Raw genomic sequence first — 21,441 nt, 5'->3', positions numbered from 1 at the left:
CATGACCCAAGTGCTCATAAACGGTAGTACTCAGGAAGAAAAAAACATATATCTATTTTAAAACCCCACTTAAATCTTAAGCGCCAAATGGAGGAATATCTGCAATCAAAAGTCGCCTATAGTAGCAGACGAATGCGGTGAATTCATAATTACTGCGTAAGTTTCCAGCGTGAACGCATTCCTGTTTCCACTATTAACGCTTTGGCGTCCGTCGTGTTGTTCACTGTGTGACATGCAAAGAGGGAAACGCATGAAGTGGAAAATAAAATGCTATCATTCAAGCTTTCCTGCCGGAATCCGCTCCTGTTGCGTGCGTCGGTATGTCTCTCTTTAACCTTTTATTGTAAACTTGCATTCAAACCGACGCTGTTACTGAATGCGTCAAACTAGCGAACGTTGATATCAACAACACTAACGATAATAAACGCCAGTTTTTATCCTATGCTACCTGTTATTTCTAGTGGACGCACTGAAAAAGCAATAAATAATGCGCAAAAATCTGACCAATGGCTAGCCTCGCTGTCCGACGCATCTCCGCTCACCGCCATTTTACCCCACCCAAGGCTCCGTGGAGGACTGTTATTTTCTTGTTATATTTATACCTAGTATTTATTCATAGATATTTATATTTCAGTTTGATCTGGAATGGTGTACTGAGAGAAAAGGCAGAACTAGCCGAAATGCAGTCCACTATAGCGCAAGGACAGTTTTCAGCGAGGTGAAACGGAAATTTACAAACTTCGGGCATGTGTTTACTGTACGAGTCCGTAGAAATATTCTCATCGACTAAGGGCTGAACAAAAACGGGGTGGGTTCCATAAAGAACCCGCCGTTGGACCAAACTGCGTTCAAGCTGGAACTGATGGAACTGGAGAATATTGTCGCCAACACGGTTTACCTCAAGGCCAGGGAAGGTTGGTGTTTTCGTCTCCGTAGGCCAGGTGCATGCACTCTGCACGTTCGCTCGCGGGGGTGGTGGTTGGGTGCGAAATGCCGGCTGTATGCCGCCTTTCGTGCCGACATCGGCCAACTTGCCTCCGAGCCTTTATTGGCGATCAGAATTCAAGAGTTTGCCGATCTGGCGCGAGCTGCTCGTTCACGGCGGCCCCGCTGCCTCGCGCAGTTTCCGAAATGAAATGCCCAGCGAGTATCGCGCTGCTCGGCGTGGCCCCTGTGATCTGCGAGCGCCGGTCAGCGCGCTGAATACGCTGCCGCTAGGAATGCGCCACAAAGCCCAGTGCCTCAAAAAATTTTGTTTTCTGGCGCTGTGTTTCGTGCGTCGCGTCGCTGAGCAGAAAGCAAGGCACGGCCGGCCATTTCGGCGGCCCTGAACTGCCGCCGTTTGTGCTGCTGTGGTTTCCACGCAGGGATCCACTGTGTAGTCTGCAGTGCGCGCCGTCTTGGTTTTAGCGTCTGCGAGCCTGGAGCTTTTCTCCATACGTTGCCGCAGCCTGAACCTGGGTAACGTTGGCGGCGCATTCGTGAGAATCTCAAGGATCCACCGGCGACAACTTTTTCCTGTTTCGCGGTGGGCACAAACGCTCAGACGCATTTCTGCGGGGCAGACGCACTTGGCTTCGGCCAACGTTGCCCAAGGCATGCACAAGAGTATTCTTATGGCGCCGTTATGTGTTCGCACTACTACTGAATCGTGAGAGGAGCAGAGAAAACGGACGCTGAGCATGCTGACGCAAACCTGGGATTGCATGTTAGAGTCTTGTCAAGAACTGATGCGTGTTCTAACCCGACAGGTGGTGCAGACTCAAACAAAGGCAAGAGCAAAAAATGGAAGAAGATACTGCAGTTTCCGCACATTTCACAGTGCGTATATCTCAGGGACAAAGTTGGTAAGCAACTCCATATCAGTGTGCTTTTGATTGCCTAAAACAGGGACACTCGGGGGCCCCTCAGCATATGCCATTCTTGTGAGCAGTTGCCCGATATCCTGCATTGACTGTCATTTTTAAGTGCAGCAGCCAACTAATGTTCGCCAACATTCTGTTATTAGAAATAGCTCATGTTGCCAAGTTTCGTGTTATGCTGATGGTTGTTTCTACTAGCCTGCAAGTATGTTTGCCAAATGCTTTGCTGCATCATTTGAGACTGTGTCATTCTCTGGTGATTGAGTGCACTTCATTCTTAGTGCCTTCCTTATCACAAAGTAGTGCAAGAGTGTGGGTACGGTTTACATTCGCTTTATTTTCCACCCTTGCTCTTGACAATGGCTGAGACTGCTAGCTTTTTGCAACAAGGCTCGTGCACTCTCTTTCTTAGCTGCCTCAAAAATGAGCAGCTAACTTCAGTGCAGTGATATTTTAATGGTCATTGCACTTGTCATACTGTGCAATATTTCTTTGCAATATATCATTAAATGATGGCATCATGTTCCTTTTGTGCATACCATTCAAAGAAAAGTATGGTAACATTTGTGTTTGAAGTATTTTTCGTTTTGTTATGTGGGCTGCAGGAATTTCAGCGAAACAATGTATCTGAAATGAACTGCATCATTTGATATGCACTCCATTATTATAGCTAGACTAATCAGCATATTTGTAACATTGATCATTTACATTTGCATTGGTGCCTTCTCATGTGTTCGTGAGTACTGCACATTTCTAGGTCAAGTTCAAAAGAAAGCCTCTTTCTATGAAGCTTTTCCTTTTTTTGCTGTCTGTTAATTTAGCAGGGCTATCGTTGTATTGAATCTTTTGTGTTTTCATCTGCTATGCAGGTCTCAGGTTGGATCATTTTTGTATGTGCGTTTTAAGACATCAGGCACTAGGTAGCACAGTTCACAACACACTGATTTGACGATTATTGATCCACATTGATAGATGTTCTTGACAAAGAAAATGATATATGATCACGAAGATTTCTGTGGTGTAGGCTGCCACTTGTGTGTATTGAATGTGCTAATGAATTTGTGGGTCTAATTAGCCTGACGATGAAAAGCTGCAGATGTGTTTGGGTCATCGAAAGTTCGGCTGAAAAAAAACTCAGCGTTCGTTCTTTCTTTTCTTGTGACATTGAACAGTTTTAGCAGACGAGTTTGGCTTCTGACCCAGTGTATCAGTCTTCTAGCATTCTTTAAGGCATCGGTGTTTATTGGTCTTGATAGGGACTTCTTTTTTTTTTTTTCGTGTTGGGGATTGCAATAAGCCATTATGGAACCTTGTAAAAATTGTTGAAGTCCAGTTGGACAAAAGTGCCTGAGATACGAAGTTGTGTAAAAGCATCTATGCACTCGCAGTGAACTAGAAATGAGAGAGGCATAAGTAAGAAAGTGTTTCCAAAAATTATTAAACTTTAAAATGCTTGCACGAACCTCATGCAACACTTGAAATCTGCTATTCAAATGCTGTAGATTTTAGCCTTTTCTGCAGCATTCACTGTTTAATGAAGACTGCTCACAGTTGACATGCCAATGTAAAAAGTCATTGTATTTAAAGAGTAGAGTGTTTGCTCTTTGAATGCATTGCAATTACACGTTACATGCAGAGCACTTTACATGCAGAGCACTTTACATGCAGAGCACTTTACATGCACAACACTTTACATGCACAGCACTTTACATGCACAGCAGTTTGCATGCACAGCTTTTTGCCATTGTTCTCACCAGGTTGAATGAATTTCCGCAAATTTTTTTAACCATTTTATTTTTATGTAGTGTCCTTGGGAAAGTAAATAAAGGCTCCTGAGCTATGCGGTATCCAGTGAGTTCAGTATTATAGAGTTTGTCGTAGACACTGAGGACAAATTGAAGTTAACCTGTATCGATAGGTTACCGCATTCTGCTGACAGAGACGCTGCTTTCACTGAGAACAGAGCTTCTATAAGATAGAAAGGGCCAAAACATGAAATACAGGGGTTGCCATTAAGAGCCGATTTCGCAAGTAAGCTGCAGTGTGTCAGTGCCCCGCCATTGACGTCAAGACTTCGACCATGGAGTCCCTTTCAGTGTAGAAATTCAGATGATTCGTGTAGGTTCAGTTGGGTGGCCGAGAAATGTGTCTTTTACTGCCATACAAACATCACCATTCCCAGAAAGTACCACATAATTTTTACAAAGATAAAAAAAATTGGATGGAGTTGTCCTCAGCATCCCTTTTAAAGGACCAAAAACTGGCAAGACGTATTATGAGATTACATTGAAAATTAAAAGGTCCTCCTTCGTATGGGCAGATTCAAGTGTTGTAATAGCAATGAAACATGTATTTATAATTTCTGTTTGGCATTGAAAATTGCATAAGTTAACCTAGCTACATGGTGCAGTGAAATATGACATGTTTTTAAATGGATAAATTGTTTCCTTAAAAAGTATTATATTTTCTTATGGGTTACTCTCCCTTCACATTACCAAGTTTAAGTGCTGTGTGTAGTTCCAACTGATGGCACCACAATGTTCTTGTGGTCGCAGTGGTAGCATGGTTCACTTTGTTTTTTCTTTAAGGTTCTGCATAAGCAACTAGCCTGACACTCGGTGTTAGTTCACTTTGCTATGGCATACTGTTATGATGAAGGTTAAAATTATGAAAACTTGAATGCCATTGAGGCATTGGCTCAGTGTTAGAGAAAACGAAGCCACCTGTGTGAAAATTAACATGCGTGAATATGTTGCACAAGAGAACACTACAGTCACCATCGAACAAGACGTAGCGTGGTACAACTGCAAAATATACTGAATCCTGTAAGGACTCTGGAAGAAAATCTACCATTCTCAAGCTGTAATATCTTAGGCCAAGGAAGAGAGAGCATGAGCTTACTGTGAGGGCATCCCATTGGCTGATCTCGGGATAAGTGGCTGAAAACCATAAGCCAGCCTCTCGGTCAACACCAATAAGCATGAAGTGGCTGCTGGGCCACTGACTAATTCTCCATTGGGGTATGCATTCAGTAGGATTGGGTTCGATGACAGGAGCAGCAAAGTACGCTGAAACTTGTGGCTGAGGTAGGGTGTCAGAGAAGAAGCAGCAAGCCCTGACCACAGCAACAGTTTGGTCAGGTGTCTGCGAAAGGTGCCCGAGCACCTGACGAGCCAGCATTTCCACCTTCATAGCTTGCAACGCTGTTCTGTGGCTCAACGCCATGTAGACGCCTTGTGCAGTTTGGGCCCGAGGTCGTGCACCCTTGTCCTCTTGATGATGATGATGATGATGATGTCGTCCTCTTCTTTAAGCTTCGCTCCTTTTCTTTATCTTCTTCCACATTATCTTTTCCCATGTCATAGAGTTGAGCTAAGCTGTGGTGCTCAAATCACACTCATTCCCAGGGGACAAACACGGGCTTAATATAGGAGTCAGTCACAATCCCAGGCAGTACTTCTTCTGTAGATAAGCACTGGAAGCTTCAGACACATAATGGAGAAAGGGAGGGTACATATTTCGGGTCTTCTTCTGCCCTGGTTGGAATTTTTCATTAACATATTGCAGTGAGAGTGGATGGCGTACTCTTTTCACACTCCATCATCAGCTTCTGGACCTGATTTTGAGGCCATAAGAAATGCAAAGCACTGTTAAGTGTGCTAGACTCGAAGCTTGCTAATAGTTATTTTGGTGTGCATGTAGGTGTTCATTTGGTTTGGGAGCGGTGTAATTTTATCATGCAGGCATGTTGTCATTTACTTTTCAATTTATTAAGTTCCCTAAAGTTAGTTGAAAGCACAAACAGTGCAGGGTATTGGTTGCTGTAAAGTGTTTAGCAGACATGGCTTGATATTGCCTACAACTTTCCAATTGAAAACGTAGTTATTAACTCAGTGGTCGTATAGTTAGCAACAAATCTTAAGTAATTAAACAAAAAAATGCAGCTTGTATAAACATCTGTGAACATAGTTAATAAAATTTGCTTGAAGCACTTCATTATTTTCTTTGCAGTAGTTGCGATGGCTTGCACGTGCTGCTGCAGAGCTTGGGGAATAATGTACATGTTGTGGTTCATCTTCATTCAAAATTTGTTTCTTGTTTGGCACAGTGTTCTTACTTGCCTGGATCTAGCAGATCCTGCAGGCATTTCTAGTCACTTTGGCTGGTAATAGCATTACTAGTGTTCCTGTTCAAAATAATGACGTGATGTGTCGTCACTGCTGTTCAAACAAATGATGGGATCTTTTCAGACAAGTCTGTTGTAAGGGGTGCCTGTTTCTGTCATTTTTCATGCCATATTCCTCGCTGTGGCTCATGCTTGTTTCTGCTTGCAGACATCTCTTACGGGTACATTGTGGAGCAGCAGCCTATCGGCAGGCTCCTCTTTCGGCAGTACTGCCAAACAAAACCCCATTACTGCAAGTGCAACAGCTTCTTAGATGCTGTGGTAAGGAGCACTGCTTGTTTTTTTTTTATGGTTTGCATTGCATTCAAAACTGTACAGTATATGCGTTTGTTTAGGAGCTTCTTCAGTAGTGAGCTTGTTTTGCACATGTTGGTTTGTGGCACGCAGTGCTTCCCATGCTGCAGCCTTTCACATCTTGTATTCAAAAAACATGAAAGCCCTGAAACCTTTTTTCAGCCTCTTTCCTTCCATCAGGTTGTCTGTTGTGACTGAGTGGCGCTTCAGTGTAAATGTTAACATTGATTGGCAGTCGTGTGAAAGGAGAGGAGAGCACGCTCACAAACACGTCATTGTGAAAGAAGATAATATGCAGCATGATGCTGTATGATAGGAAAGAAGTTCAGACCTGCCCCTGTACCTTTTGGCATGCTTCCCAGGGCGGTGTCCGTGGTTAAAATGAACTATGTCACCGAAAGCATGGAGTGGTCCATTAGTAAACCATGTTTAACCATATCAGAATGGTCAAGAAATAATTTTCAGACACTTATTGCCAATTTTGAGGCTGAAAAAATTGTATGAAACTTGTGCCCATGTCAAAGCTGGCTAAATTTACTTGTCATTCAAATTAGGGATCTTCAAGGCTCTCTAACTCCATAAAACTTGAAAATGTTGTGTTGCTTCTGCATTGCAGAGTCTATGGCCGTTGCCACATTCAGTAATCGTATGTCATGTGTTTGTGTAATTTTACCTCTTTAAGAATATTGGCCTCTTTTAAAATGTACAAAAATTGCACTCATGCATTTTTTTTTTCTTTCATAGTCTTCAATCGCATTTTTGTGCTATTCTGACAGCGCGCATGTCGCTGGCTGCAATGTTTTTGTAGCTGCCTTTAATTTTTTGCAGTTGTACTGTTTTGAATATCTCTGAAGATCTCAGTTGTGAGCACATTGCATTCAAGGGTGTGCATTGCTTTCACTTGAAGGCCTGTGAAAGCTCAGCAGAGTTAGCGGCCATCCGTTGACTTGATGCATTGCCAGCTTAGTTGGCATTCAAAATTCTTGTGTAGCACCACTCAGGTGGCTGTTGAGTTGGTAAGACTGTCAGTTGAAAGGCCTTTGCATACCTCAGTGGCATGAGTTTTTCATCTAATGTGAATGGTTGCAACCGTAGAGATAAAAGAATGGTATGGTTTTCACGTAGTTAAACAGAGAAGACGTGCGAAAGCACGTGTTTAGCCTCATTGGCACATGGTTTTTCTTTGCTGGGTTGTCGGCATGTCTGGCAATGATATTAGGCTCAGGTTAAGCTCTGATTGAGGTGAAGCTGATCTAATCTGTTCGCGCCTCAGGTAACGTGCTATCTTTGAGCTACTGGTGACAGTTCGCTAGAGTACTTGACTTTGCAGTGGGTGCCCTCATCTTATGTCACGTTGTGAGCTGTTTCATTTTGTAACAGCAGTTGTGTATCATATTGGTAATTTCGGGGTTTGATTCAGAGAGGACCACACCTAGTTAATGGGAAGACTAATCAGGCATGGCTCTTTTTTGTTTGTTACCTGACGAATTTAGTGCTGCAGTGCTTTTACTGTGAAACATACAGGGTGTTTCACCTACGACTTTCTGCAATTTTTAAAAATAAGCTATTTGAATTAGATGCCCGCTTTTTCTGGCATAGCATTGTCAGTGGTGTAGTACATCATAATGCAGCTAAGACGTGCTAACTAGCAGGCTTGTTAACCAATATTTAATAGTTAACTTTTAAACTATTATCGTTGGGCTCCTTAATTATTGAGAGGCATGTAGCCCACTATATGTAATACCCATATCAGTTTTTAGAATTTCGAAAACGTGGTTATCCTCGGCGCTGTGGCCCAACAAATTTCGCCTACATCGCGCCAAAATACATGTGATTTGAGAAGCTTGCAGGCAAAGCAACCTCTCCAGTGAACCTAACTCGTCGAAATAGCCAAAATTTGTTGGGCCACAGCGCCGAGGATAATCGTGCTCTCGAAATTTTAAAAACGGATATGGACATTACTTACGGTGGGCTACATGCCTCTCAATAATTAAGGAGCCCAACGGTAATAGTTTAAAAGTTAACTAATAAATATTGGTCAACAAGCCGGCTAGTTAGCACGTCTTAGTTGAATTATGATGTACTACACCACTGAAAATGCTATGCCAGAAAAAGCGCGCATCTAATTCAAATAGCTTATTTTTAAAAATTGCAGAAAGTCTTAGGTGAAACACCTGTATATATTTTAAAGAAGAGAGGTAAAAATTACAATACAAAAATCAGAAGGACAAGAACATGATATCATGACACTATGTAATAAGTTACATCATTTTTAAAATGTATGGGGTCTTTTTACATGTGTATGCTGAAGGCAGGATATTCCAATTGTTACTAGTCTGAGTGAAGAATGAGCATAAATGTGTTGTTGTTTGACAGTGCGGCATGCTGACTTGGTGATTATGATCTTGGGGAGAAAAGTTGAACATTGCTAGGCATATCCAAAGAGAGGGAGGGGGGTTAAGATAACATATTTTATGAAATAAGCATGAATGGGAGGTCTTTTTGGAGACTGTGAATGATGGTAAATTTCAAACTATCTTCATTAGCATTGCACCAGCTGTTCTGTGGTAGTTGTTGAAAATGAAACGTACTGAATGATTTTGCACAGCTTCAGGCTTATTGGTAAGTGTTGTTTGGTGTGGATCTCCAGCAGATGATGCACAGTTCGGTTGTGAACATACATAAGTCGTGCATAACAACAGCTTTCAGGATAACGATGCATAGAAATTCCATCTGTGATATTCCAGTGCACTATTAGCTTTAGATGTTGAATACTCAGTATGTATGTTATGTACAGGACTAATTAGATATTGAAATTTTCTTGGCTCAAAGCAACATTTGTAATGTTTTTTTATATATATATATAGTTTTCTGTTTTCTGGTGGAGGCAGTAATTTTTCAAGGCAGGCTTCGCTTTGGTGTTTGGAGTTCTTTATGCATGTCTTTCAGTGCAGTGCTGTTTGCCTTCTGCCGTTCTGTATAATTTGACAGCTGCCTACTGCAGAGCCTTGTCTAGCTCTTATTCTGTAGTGAATGCCCTTCTTTGTGCTCACCAAGTTTGCAGAAGAAAGCAGCAAAAACGAAACGCAGTGCACGCTGAAGCCTGTCATAAGCCATTTATGCTGTCTTTTAACATATTAAAAACTGAACTGCTGCGCCTGTCAGACAGGAGGTAGTGCCATTTGTGCATATCACGCCAAGTTCTAGTAGTATGTGCTGCTGTATGCAGTTGCCAGCAAGCAAGTTTGACGCGTTCATTGCATTTGGTATTTCTTCAGTGTGTAGCCTCTGCGCCAATGCCTTAAGAATAAAAGAAAACAAAATTGATAATAAGCACACTGGCATTTTTAAATAAGAATTATTGTGTAATAACTTCTTTAACTACACATTTCTTTCTGTCACTGATTATTGCCTACTATGTGTTATTCATTGCCCAAGTTACTGTTTTTTGTTGTATTGTTTTGGTATCATTTTTAAATCATTGTATTTTATTGATGATGCTAGCAGCATAGCTTCAGCTTTTACTGTTAGCTTGTTTCGTACTCAAACTGTGAAACGAGGACAGAGTAAGGGGACACACACACGGCAGAGAATGGTTACGGCTTGCTGCTTGGACGTGGAACACAGAATAGAGCCCAGGGTAGGAGAAACATATTCAAGATGTGCCTTCTGGCATGCTAGTTGGCGCATTTTGTTCGTTTTCAAACTGTGCGAAATAGGATTGAATAAGGGAATACACGCTGTGCTGTGTGTCCCCCTTAATTTGTCCATGCTGTTTCACGCAGTTTGAAAGTGAGCTAAATGCGCCAACAGCATGCCAGAAGACATATCGTGTTCATTTTTTTCTTCTTGCTTTGTGTGCTTGCCTTGTTTTCCCACCCTGTTATAATCCCAACACGCCGTGGTGGCTCAGTGGTTATGGTGCTCGGCTGCTGACCCGAAAGACGCAGGTTCGATCCCTGCCGCGGCGGCCGAATTTCGATGAGGCGAAATTCTAGAGGCCCATGTACTGTGCGATGTCAGTATGTGGTCGAAATTTCCGGAGCCTTTCACTATGGCATCCCTCATAGCCTGAGTCGCTTTGGGACGTTAAACCCCAATAAACCAAACGAAACCAAACTAGAGATTGCATTATCAATAAATAAATTAGCAGGGTGATGCAAATGTTCCAACTTCTCAAATATAACGCAGTGCCATATTCAATTCAGACTTCAAACCAAATAACACTCTTTGACAGTTTCTAGTGTTTTTCAAAGGGTGGCAGAGTTTGTAATTAGAAATTGCACCTTCATTCATGAGAACAGAAAAAAAAAGGAAAAAACTCGGAAGGTGACATACATGCAAAGTAATTATGCAGTTTTTTGTTTTTCTTCTTAACCTCCAGGTGAACACTGAAGCAGCCATTTTTTCTTTCTTATGCAATTTGTGTGCTTTCCTTGCTTTGTGAGCCTGGTAGCAGGAACACACATGCATACATGTTAGTAATGATGCGTACATGTCGTAAAGAACACAGTCTGCTTGGTGGTTTCAACCACAAGGCTATATTTTTTACACTGCAAAGTTTGTTTTTCACTGCTGCATGCAACATTTTGCTGGTGGCAGCATCCTGTAAAAGCAGATACAGGGCAAAAGTAAGAATAATAAAGACTAAAAGCACAGCTTAGATAGTTACGGTGACAGTGGAACACAAAAAAGTTCACATTGTATTATGAGTTGCCTGTGTTGTATGGCAATAATTTTTTTAATTGTGGTACTCAAGACTGTCTGATTAAGTCAGGCTGAAAAGGGGAATGATAAAATATAAATTTGATTGCAGAAGTCTCTGGAAACAGGCAGGTATCATCAGCAGAGAAAAAAAAAATTCTGCATGCTTTTCAGTAAGGGCAACTGTAATTTTGTTTCCTTGATGCACCTAATTATTATGCACCGGATTGATGCACCAGATTATTTATCTGACGTCACTTGGAGAGCACGCCTATGCAGGCAACCATGGCTGCACAACAATATGGTGGTTGCCTCAAGAGTTGGGTAATCCATTTGAGCAGAATAATCTGATCAGGACGCCCAGCACTCTGCAGGCAGCTTTTAGCATGGCATAGTGACAGCAGAACCCCTTCTTTTGTTTTTGACCCTCCCAACAAATAGGGTGTCGTTCGGGATACAGTGCTGGCCGCTAGGGAGCCTCTTGACACCCGCCAAATCTGAGAGTGAATAATCTCTACACAAGGATTTGATAGTGGTCGGGATGCAACCACATTTGAATGGCTCGAGGAGATACACTGCTTACAAGGAAAGAAAATAGTCTTAACCTGCTTTTTTGTGTTGAGCCTCATGGTGTTTATATATATATATATATATATATATATATATATATATATATTATGCCCTTCAATATATGATTTTAAGAGCATCTTGACTAGCTTCTATGCTTTCTTAGAGAAAAACAGTATGGTTGAGTGAGTCATACGACGCAAAAATCCTGAGAGTCAGTTGATTACCTCCTGTATTTCATGTCAATTCCTTTAGTATCATGAGAGTGGACTCAGTCATTTCATTTCATTTATTGGTTTTGTTTGGCCAGTACAGAGACTGAGTCGAGCAGGCTTTCCAGAAACTATACTGATAATCGGCCTAAATTTATTGCTTTGAAAAAAAGTATAAAATCATAATGTGCGTTTAGTTTCTTTGGGCCAGAAGAGGAAAGCTATTTTCATGCTTGCATTTTTCTGGCCCATTCCACCATGCTGGCTACTTTCATTAAGCCTCAGGTGACCTACATATTGTACAGCTCATTGTTGAATATCCTTTTGGTTCAGGAACTATTCTGGCAGGGTAGTTCTGCATTTAAGGGGTCAAATATCGGTACAGCCCAAATTTCAATGCCCCTAATTGTCTTTTCATTGCTCTGTATACATATTTTGCGGTGATTATGATGCCTGCTTTGACCAGCACAAAGCGTTAGCTTCAAAAGTAAAGAAGTTGTCAATTCCTAATGTTTGTTTTCCTCTTTTAGGAAGCATATGAATTGCAGTTGGATGAAGACCGTGCTTTGGCAGCTCAAGATGTATTTAACAAGTTTCTCAGTGAACAGGTAAAGTTGGAGCACTGGTTTAGCGTGTCTCTAAATAAGCTACTTTTGTTTTGCAGTCAAGTGAATTTGTAGATGTGGTCAATGAAGATCTGGTGGAGAAGTGCAAACAAGGCTTGGCTGAAGCATCCAAAGACTTGTTTTCTGAATGTGCAAGGTAAGCCAAGCATTGCCATAGACTGGTATTGTTCTTTTGTGCACAGTTGGGAAGCGTGCCTAGCAAAATGAACTCTGTGGTTAATAGTTTATGATGAACACATTTGATTTTGACTTATTTTTGGCCTCAGCTGAAATTGTATTTCTGAAAATTTTTTTGACCTCAAGGTTTGTGTTCGACTTCAGTGTGGGTTTTTAGCATTAGGTTGATGATAGTGCTAAATATACAGATATGGTTTTTTTGTATGTTCCTTCAACATTTGTGGTTATTTATTGCATTTTACTCCGGGTCATGCAGGTTTAAGGGCTGTCGACACCTCATTTTAGTTGCATGTTTTCTTCTCTGTAAGGATGCATAAAACATTAGAATACATGGATAACCACGTGGTGTTCCCCTAAGAAGAAAGAAGAAATTTAACTATAAATTCTTATAGCGGTCGGGGGGGAATAAATATTAATGCCTAACGCATCATTTGAGCAGACAAGAGTAGGGAAATGAGGGCCTCGTTACAACATGCAAATGAAGAAAGCCAATGGTCACTAAAACCAAGGAAAGCATAGGTGTTGTGCTGTTTTCTTCTTTTATCTTTTGGTGTTGATCAATTGGAAATTAATAGCGTAATTAGTCTATGGCTGAAAGATAATTGATCAGAAAGTAGAGGAAAACACAGCCACATGCCGTCGGTGGGATCCAAACCTGTGACCTCCGAATTTCGCATCGGGTGCTCTACCAACTGAGCTACGGCAACGACTGTCCAACCTTCTACTTTCGGGGGTATTTAAGTTGTGTGTAACCTTACCGTGAGAGTGTTCACCAGTGCCATCCCTATGCGCAGTGGCTGACGTAGTACTTCCTGTATTACTGCAAGTGCAAATGAAGGAAACCAAAAGTCATCGAAACCAAGGAAAGCATTGGAAAATATTTCCATCTTTTTTCTTCTTTCAACTTGAGGTGTTGATCAATGGGAAAATGATAGCATAATTACTTTATGGCTGAAAGGTAATTGATCGGAAAGTAGAGAAAAGGCAACCACATGCCGCTAGTGAAATCCGAACCCACAACCTCCAAATTTTGACCCCGGGTTTAGATCCCACTTGCGGCATGTGGTTGTTTTTTCTTATATTTTCTGATCAGTTATCTTTCAGCCATAAAGTAATGACACAATTGGGGAAATTTCCAATTGATAAATACCACAAGTTAAATTAAAAAAAAAGAGAACCCTATGCTTTCCTTGGTTTCGGTGGCCATTGGCTTCCTTCATTTCGAAGATGAAGACACGCAAGCAAAAATTCGGCATCTCTACTTCTTTAAGGGCCTCGTTGTGGTTCGATGAAGGGTTGATTTACAGTTTTAAAAAGCCTGCATGATCTTTTCCTCTGTGGTTTTGGCAGTTCTTTGGCTGTTTTTTCACTAGTGGGCAAATTGTTACTTTTTAAAGTGCAGTCACATGTACAGTAAACATTGAAAGTTTAAAAGTAGGTATTCTAAGTGTTCATTGGCATGTGCCGCACTGTCTTTTACCTCTGTCACACGGGCACTGCAATGGCCTTTGAGGATCGGGTCCATGTTCAGAGGCGTGAAGAGTGCAGCTACATGGCACAAATGTTGCGCCTTTGCCGCTAAGGGCCTTGGAGGCAAAGGCACCCATCCGAAACCTTTGGAGCCCAAAGGCACGGCCTTCGAGACCCTCCAACCGCAGTACCATCCGTCAAAAAGTCAAAGCAAAGAAAAAAATTTATACAGCTTACAATTTTTGAAAACATCTCTAAAAAATACGAAAGGTTTGTCTGGTTTTGCTTTTTGGATGGATGTTTATATTTTATGCTCAGATTTCAAGACAGTAAAATTGCTGCAGTAATACAGAGTGCCCCTGGTGGCCAAGGCAATACACAAAACCTACCGCTGCTCTGAGAGTAGCTGTTGCAGTTGTTTTAAGGTAGCAATAAGAATAAGACGTGTGAAAGCAGGTGTTCATGCTTCATTTGGAGAGGACACTTAAGATCCGTGTTAAGGGTATGATGTGCTATCTTTAGTGGGTTAATGCCCATATGTGCAAAATTGGGCATTCACTGCTTAACATTCACAGGTGGCAGCGAGTCCTCATACCGCTACGAGTGCAGTGGCGCAGCAGTTAAGCAATACACCAACCACTGCACTGGCAGGTGGCTGTTTCTATCACAGCCACCCGTAGGGATTGTGCAACCCATGTTGCTCTTCCCGAGCAACCTCTCGCGCAGCTGGCGCGGCACTCCTCCGAACTTACCCGAGTTACTTGGGTAAGCTCGGGCAGTAACTCGGGTTGCTAGTACGTTTGTATATGCGGTCACAAGAGCCTTGATGAGTGTTGGTTAGTGTATGAGTGCTTTCACACTAAAAATTGTTCAAGTTCTACAAATGAATAGAATACCTCACTTTAGTTTAGAACACTCACTTCAGCCACCTCATGCACAGCAACGGGTGCTAAGCCTCAACGACTGGTTCACCTTTGGGCTGCACCGTGTCGCTGCGTTGCTGCTCCTTTGAGTTTTCGCTCCTTTGGTGAAAAGTAGTGCCTTGGCTGGAAAGGCCTTCGAGGAATGCCATGTGACAACGGTATTAGTGCATTGATTCTCATATAGAGGTTGTAGACCCGTTAAGGTGTTTGGACATTCCTGAAGCCTTCATTTCTGTAGCCACCCATAGCAAGCCCTCTGTTTTTCTTGTATGGATCACAACAGTAGCCCGGTTTACAGTAACTCGACGAATTGCGTGTCAGTTATCTGAGAGAGAAAGAGAGGGTTTTGAGAAGGAAAGATGCGACTTGTCCTCTACTCTCTTCCATGAAGTTTTAGTGTGCTAGCACAAAGATCCCCACTTTACGATTCACAAGTCTGTCTGATGCCTGCTTGACAGCCTTGACCCGAAACTGAAACCATAGTGCTAGCGCACCCAATTTGCATTTGGCCTAAACCAGGCTAAAGATGTATCCAGACGGCGGACCACAGACCTGTTTTGGTCCGCGGACTAGCGGTCACGTGGGGTCTAGCTTCTGGTCTATGAGGTCCGCGCACGGCCTGCGGACCGAATCGCGCGAGAAAGCGAGGGCATTTTTTGTGGTGGCGGACCATGGACTTTTTAGCCTACTCGCACACTTCAAGTCTGACAACCACATCACACTGCTCTCTCTAGGGAGTCAGTTAATTCACCACTGCTATCATTGTGTGCGCCAAGGCGACACCAGCGAAAGTAGTCTTGCGTGCACCGTCAACATGTCAGCGTGGTCGGATGACGGTACATTTAGCTTTTTTAGCTTCAGTACAGCTTTATGCTTCCTTTACACTTGGGCATGAATGAAAGCGAGCGAAATCCGCCGCCACCGAAATGCTGCCTCGTACACACTTCCTGGCCGTCCCGTCGCCGCTCGCGGTGTACACAGGTATGGTTAAAAAAGTACATCAATTGACGCTGTCTACGTACCGCTAAACGAAGGTATTTTGCGGTACATTGCACCATTTCTCAGATTTCCCGCGTTTAGTTCAGCGCATGCAAGCACAGAGGGAACGATAAGCTCAGCCTAGTGGCGCCATCTGGTTGTTAGGACGGGAACCATTTCTGTCAAAAAACCTACGCTCCTCTTAAGCCTAGAAGCGGCACAATCGTCTCTCTAAATAAAAAATAAAGCAAATTTTTCACTTCTAAGTTTTTTTATAGGCGAGATGAGACCAAGCGAAAGATCGGTGCTCCATTTATGGCCTGTGAACGCAATGAAAAAGGCAGTAACAAGGACGAGCTGAGTCCAAAGCGAGCGAGCGGTCCTGCTTCGAAGCGCGCCATATTTGTGGCCGTGGGAATACCATTTCCTCGTCGCCGCGGCAGAAATCAGTCCCGGACCGATCGAGCTTTCCGCTGGGTATTTAGGCGAAATCTCTGCCGCCGCGGCGAATTCCGCTTGCCCTCGCCGCCAAGCCGAAGCGTGAACGCGCCATGAGAAGAGCGCTGCTGCATGAGCAGCGCTCTTCTCACGGGGTTATCACAGAGCTTTTCACTTCGCCGCCTTGTCGCCTGCTCCTTTGGTCCGTCGTGTGGATACTGTCGCCAGAGAGGCCCGGCCGGGCCGCGTGCAGTTAACCCCACTTGACCGGTCCACAGACCAGTCCGTGGCCTGCTGTCTGGCTACACCTTAACCACGCTAAATTTTGAGGAAAATTTCACACTTTCCATCAAAAAGGTAACTTGTCTAGACTTCTGTTATGTTCATGCAAACACAGCAACTGAGTCAATTTATGCTCACTACTCCACTCCTATTCCAAAACCTATTTCAAAAGCAATTGTTTGCAAGTTTGCTATTTTTGTCTGCTGCCGTAACGCCTAAATGAACTAGTGAAATGTTTTTTGGATTTCTCTTCATGGGCATATTGCTTTATATCCAATCCTTTGTTGTCATAGTACTGACCGTTGCATAACTCGGAGCCACTACTAAAATGCTTCTCCTTGTTTCTCCTCCTCCTTGGTTGTCTGCATTCAGTTTTTGCATAGAAACGGAATTTGGTGGAAAAGTTTTCTTTGTTACTGTTTGGGTGCAGTACTTGCCTGTGGTTAAAATTTATTGGAAGCCTGCATTGTTGGCGGCAGTGCCGGACCATAAATACAACAGCTGAATCCGCAGAGCTAGGATAAGGGTGCGGGCTAAATGGTGATCTATGACTAGCATTCTGCAACACAAAACTCAAGGGATGACTCTCAGAGATGAGAGACAAGTGCTATATAATTAGTTCCTCACAGATGTCTTTGTAACTTCAGCATATTTGTGCTGATTACGATGCCTGCTTTAACCAGCGTAGGATTCAGAGTCAAACAGCTTAGATCCGAGAGCCCTAAACAACTTGTGGCCGCAGAAAGACAAAAGCAGATAACGCAGCATGAAGAGTGCTCCCCTGTCCTACCGACCCAGAGGTGGCACTACTGGTACAGCCGTAGTCAGAACTTTTGAGGGGGGGGGATTACCTCAGATGGTGTGTACTCTCAATTCATTCTCACTGAAACAGGCAAATACCCCTCCGAAAGGTAGTATCAAGCAACACCCGCACCAAAATACCATTTATTTGCAAAATTTGAGCATGGCCAGTGACTTAGCCAGGAAAAGCATTCTAAGAGGTGCTTTGAGTAATGTAACAGTCAGCAGTACCCCTGCGTTCCTAGGCTCCTTGATCACTTCTGTGGTGCCAAAGGGTCCCCAACAATTCAGGGCCGAGAACTACGGCTATAGCAGAAGGTCGCTGCCTGTGAAAAGTATGTGCAAGCGTATTTGACCATATGCTGCAATATGGTAGTGGCTATAGTATAATATTAAGTAATTGTTGCAGCTGAGCCCTTGTTTGTATTCCATTTTTCATATGGAATTGCATCGTTGCAATGTAGGCTTGATTATATTATCTGTTCTATGCAGGGCTGTCAAGGAGTTCCTTATGGGAGGGCCATTCCAGGAGTTTGAAGGCAGCATGTACTTTGATCGGTACCTGCAGTGGAAATGGCTGGAGAGTCAGCCCGTGACAGCCAAAACGTTCCGCATGTACAGGGTCTTGGGCAAGGGTGGCTTTGGTGAGGTGTGTGCTTGCCAAGTGCGTGCTACAGGAAAAATGTATGCCTGCAAGAAATTAGAAAAGAAGCGCATCAAGAAACGACGGGGTGAGACGATGGTGCTGATTGAGAAGCAGATTCTGCAAAAGGTCAACTCTCGCTTTGTGGTAAGTAGCTGTTGCTGGTAGGTGTAGATGCCTAGGCAGGCTGTGTTGAGCCGTGTTCACAATGCAGGTGAGCCTGGCCTACGCATATGAGACTAAGGATGCACTGTGCCTGGTGCTGACCATCATGAATGGCGGGGATCTCAAGTTCCACATGTATTCTATGGGTGGGGAGCCTGGGTTTGAGCCACAGCGGGCACGCTTCTATGCGGCAGAAGTGACACAAGGCCTGGAGCACTTGCACGCCAAAGGGATAGTGTACCGGGACCTCAAGCCAGAAAACATTCTGCTGGATGACCATGGCCATGTACGCATTTCAGACCTGGGCCTGGCGGTAGAGGTGCCTGATGAGCAAGAGGGAGTTCGGGGTCGTGTGGGCACTGTGGGCTACATGGCCCCTGAGGTGATTGACAATGAGCGGTACACATATAGCCCCGACTGGTTCAGTCTTGGCTGCCTGCTCTACGAGATGCTGGAAGGGCAGGCACCCTTCCGGGCGCGCAAGGAGAAGGTGAAGCGTGAGGAGGTGGAGCGTCGGGTCAAGGAGGAGCGGGAAAAGTACTCAGCCAAGTTCAGTGAGGAAGCCAAGGACTGCTGTCAGCAGCTGCTGGCAAAGAGCCCTGCAACACGTCTTGGCTGCCAAGATGGCCGAGCAGGTGCCCGCCAGGTGAAGCGGCACCCATTCTTCAAGAGCCTTAACTGGAAGAGACTGGAGGCAGGCATGCTGGAACCGCCCTTTGTGCCCGACGTAAGTCGTCCCTGCATGCATTGCATTTAGAGCATTTGCCTCAAAACCGCCTTGCTTTGCAGCCACACGCTGTGTATGCGAAGGATGTTCTGGACATCGAGCAGTTCTCCACTGTCAAGGGGGTCAACCTGGATGCCAGTGACGACTCCTTCTATAGCCAGTTCAACATGGGTTCAGTGTCCATACCCTGGCAGACTGAGGTGAGTGGCAAAGACAGCTTTGTGGCGGTCTTCTTACCATTGGTGTTCACATACAGATGATTGAGACGGAGTGCTTCAAGGAGCTCAACGTATTTGGACCGAGCCAGACGCGGCCCCCTGACCTGTGCTGGGAGCTACCCCCGGCTGAAGACCGCCGGGGCTGCTTCCCTTTCCGCAGGAAGCCACGATCCCGGCCCAGCTGAGCACTCCCAGACTATGCAGACCCTGTATTCCAGGCATAATTGTTGCACCCAATGGCACTCTGAGCCCAAACCTTTCAGGGACCCTTGTTTGGTGAATCGTTTGTGCAACGCTAGTCATGACATTCCTAGTTTTGGCGGACTACTCTTAATTTATTTGACACTCCTATGGTGGAGTCATGTGGCACCATTTGCATCCAAACCTTGTGTGTGTTGTCCCGAAATGCCAGTCTGGTTTAGTTTGTAATTGCAGGAACGTTTGCGAGTTAACTTGTGGCAGATCCCCACAGCCCCTACCTTCTGTGTGTTTCAGTGGAGTTGTGATTGTGCCATTTACATTTTTGTAAATATTGTCAACCATGGTAAAGTAGCTGTTTTGTGACTCCCTGAAATAAATTGTCATCTCTTGGTCATGGTGAGGCGTACTTTGCTGCTGTCTAAGCACAGAGTGGCCTTAGTGGGGGACATTTGAAATGCTGTTGAAGCTGATGCTTCAGCATTCAAAGTTCAAGCTGGAAGTCCAGTCGTGCTGCCATCTTTTTTCTGTTAACAAGTGTCAACAAGGGCAGCAGAGATGTATTGCTTTGGCTGCGACGCACTAAGAGCTCACATAGTTGCTGCTACCACTAGTGACATGGTCAAGCACACATATCAAAGTGGTACTGCAACTTAGCTGTCATACTTTTGTTCTGAAGAGAGCCGTTGCTGTGCATTGCCATAATATGAAAGGAAGACAAAAAATAGCTGAACATTAGTTAATATTGGCCTTGTTGACAATGATATTTGCCACACACCTTGTTGTGCCTGGCCTCAAGACATGCAGTGCGGCCACCTCTTTTTCAATACCCTTTTATATTGAATGGATGTGCAAGAGTTATTTGAAGCATGCTTGTACATTTTTTACTTTATCTTTCATTGTTACTTTTTTTTTTTTTCAGACATGTGCTTTGTTCTTTTCTTTGCAGGAAAAGACAATGTTCTCTATGTGTCATTTGCAAGGACATGTTCAGTGGTTTTACTCAGGGTCATATCTACACTTTGACACAATCTGTAGCTTTGTTCGCTTTCTTTGGTGTTTCTTATACATATTAAGTATCAGTTGTACTTGTGCACAACGATGCATAGACCTGCTGTGTGATGGAAATGCCGAAGTGCAGTGTGGTGGAATTAAGTGATCGATTGTGAAGCTGTACTTATTCATTGACTGCAAGGCAGTGGCTGTGCATTTGCATACTTGCCATTGTTTGCAGGTAGCAAAACAGTGGGCAGTTTTTATAATGAAAAGAATTTTGTTGTCTTAGCACTATGAAATCTGGTTGCTTTACAAAAATGCCACAATTAATATGTGCCATAATGGATTTGTCTTTAGCTTATTTCAGCATTGGCTGTGATTAGAGAGTGGTTCTCCCATGGGTACTAGGTGCAGTGCCTGGTAGATGCACAGATGGATTAACTAGTTTGTATTCGTGCGTGGCAATTTATATATATCTATATATATATTTTTTTTTTGCTAGAGTCTTATTTAATGCATTTCATTTATGTTGAGCCCTGATAGGTAAAGCCCGGCAGATTCCAAAATGTGGCACCTGCTCAGGATAAGGGTGGCCTTTACTGCTTCACCTGTGGCAACATGCCTTGCAATCATTTTAATGACTTTCAGTATGGCTGTAGCTGAAGTACTAAATGTTGCGTCCTGTTGGTTCTCCAATTGAAGTATGCTTTGGTAAACTGCATCCATTTGTCCGTCAATAAAAGACCGCCTTTCCCCATTACTATCCCCATCATCGACTCTTCCTCATATCGGATATGGTTCAACAGGTTTTCATTGTTTGCCATGTCGCATGTGATGCAAGGGAGACCGCTTGCATCTTGAGCAAGGTGCTTGCTCTTGCATGTGCAGTAAAAAAAATGTAAGTTTTTTGATAGAACACAAGGAGAGTAATGCGGTGGAAAAGATGAAATATGCATGTAACAAAGTTGCACTGA

At 43.5% G+C, this 21,441-nt stretch overlaps 1 protein-coding gene across 1 annotated transcript; it reads left to right on the top strand.

Moving 5' to 3' along the window:
* Positions 1–517: 517 nt before the first annotated feature.
* Gprk2 (G protein-coupled receptor kinase 2) lies at positions 518–21,227 on the top strand. The gene is made up of 9 exons (XM_089578989.1): positions 518–914; positions 1,752–1,847; positions 6,197–6,309; positions 12,356–12,433; positions 12,490–12,587; positions 18,013–18,310; positions 18,378–19,055; positions 19,118–19,255; positions 19,312–21,227. Exons 1-9 carry the CDS (start codon positions 863–865, stop codon positions 19,456–19,458), a joined length of 1,698 nt encoding a protein of 565 aa, XP_089435115.1. The 5' UTR covers positions 518–862; the 3' UTR covers positions 19,459–21,227.
* The last annotated feature ends 214 nt before the right edge of the window (positions 21,228–21,441 follow it).

The sequence above is a fragment of the Amblyomma mixtum genome, chromosome 3, assembly GCF_055824585.1.
Source record: "Amblyomma mixtum isolate Tamu chromosome 3, ASM5582458v1, whole genome shotgun sequence".
In the NCBI taxonomy this organism is placed as follows: domain Eukaryota; kingdom Metazoa; phylum Arthropoda; class Arachnida; order Ixodida; family Ixodidae; genus Amblyomma; species Amblyomma mixtum.
Note: the sequence above shows the minus strand (reverse complement) of the source record. Positions and strands in the feature narration are given on the sequence as shown.

Bases quoted from the DNA above. Each gene is read 5' to 3' on its own strand.
- Gprk2 (XM_089578989.1), top strand. From the start codon at position 863: ATGGAACTGGAGAATATTGTCGCCAACACGGTTTACCTCAAGGCCAGG. The intron at 915-1,751 runs GTTGGTGTTTTC...CTAACCCGACAG, and splicing joins TTACCTCAAGGCCAGGGAAG to GTGGTGCAGACTCAAACAAA. The intron at 6,310-12,355 runs GTAAGGAGCACT...TTCCTCTTTTAG, and splicing joins ACAGCTTCTTAGATGCTGTG to GAAGCATATGAATTGCAGTT.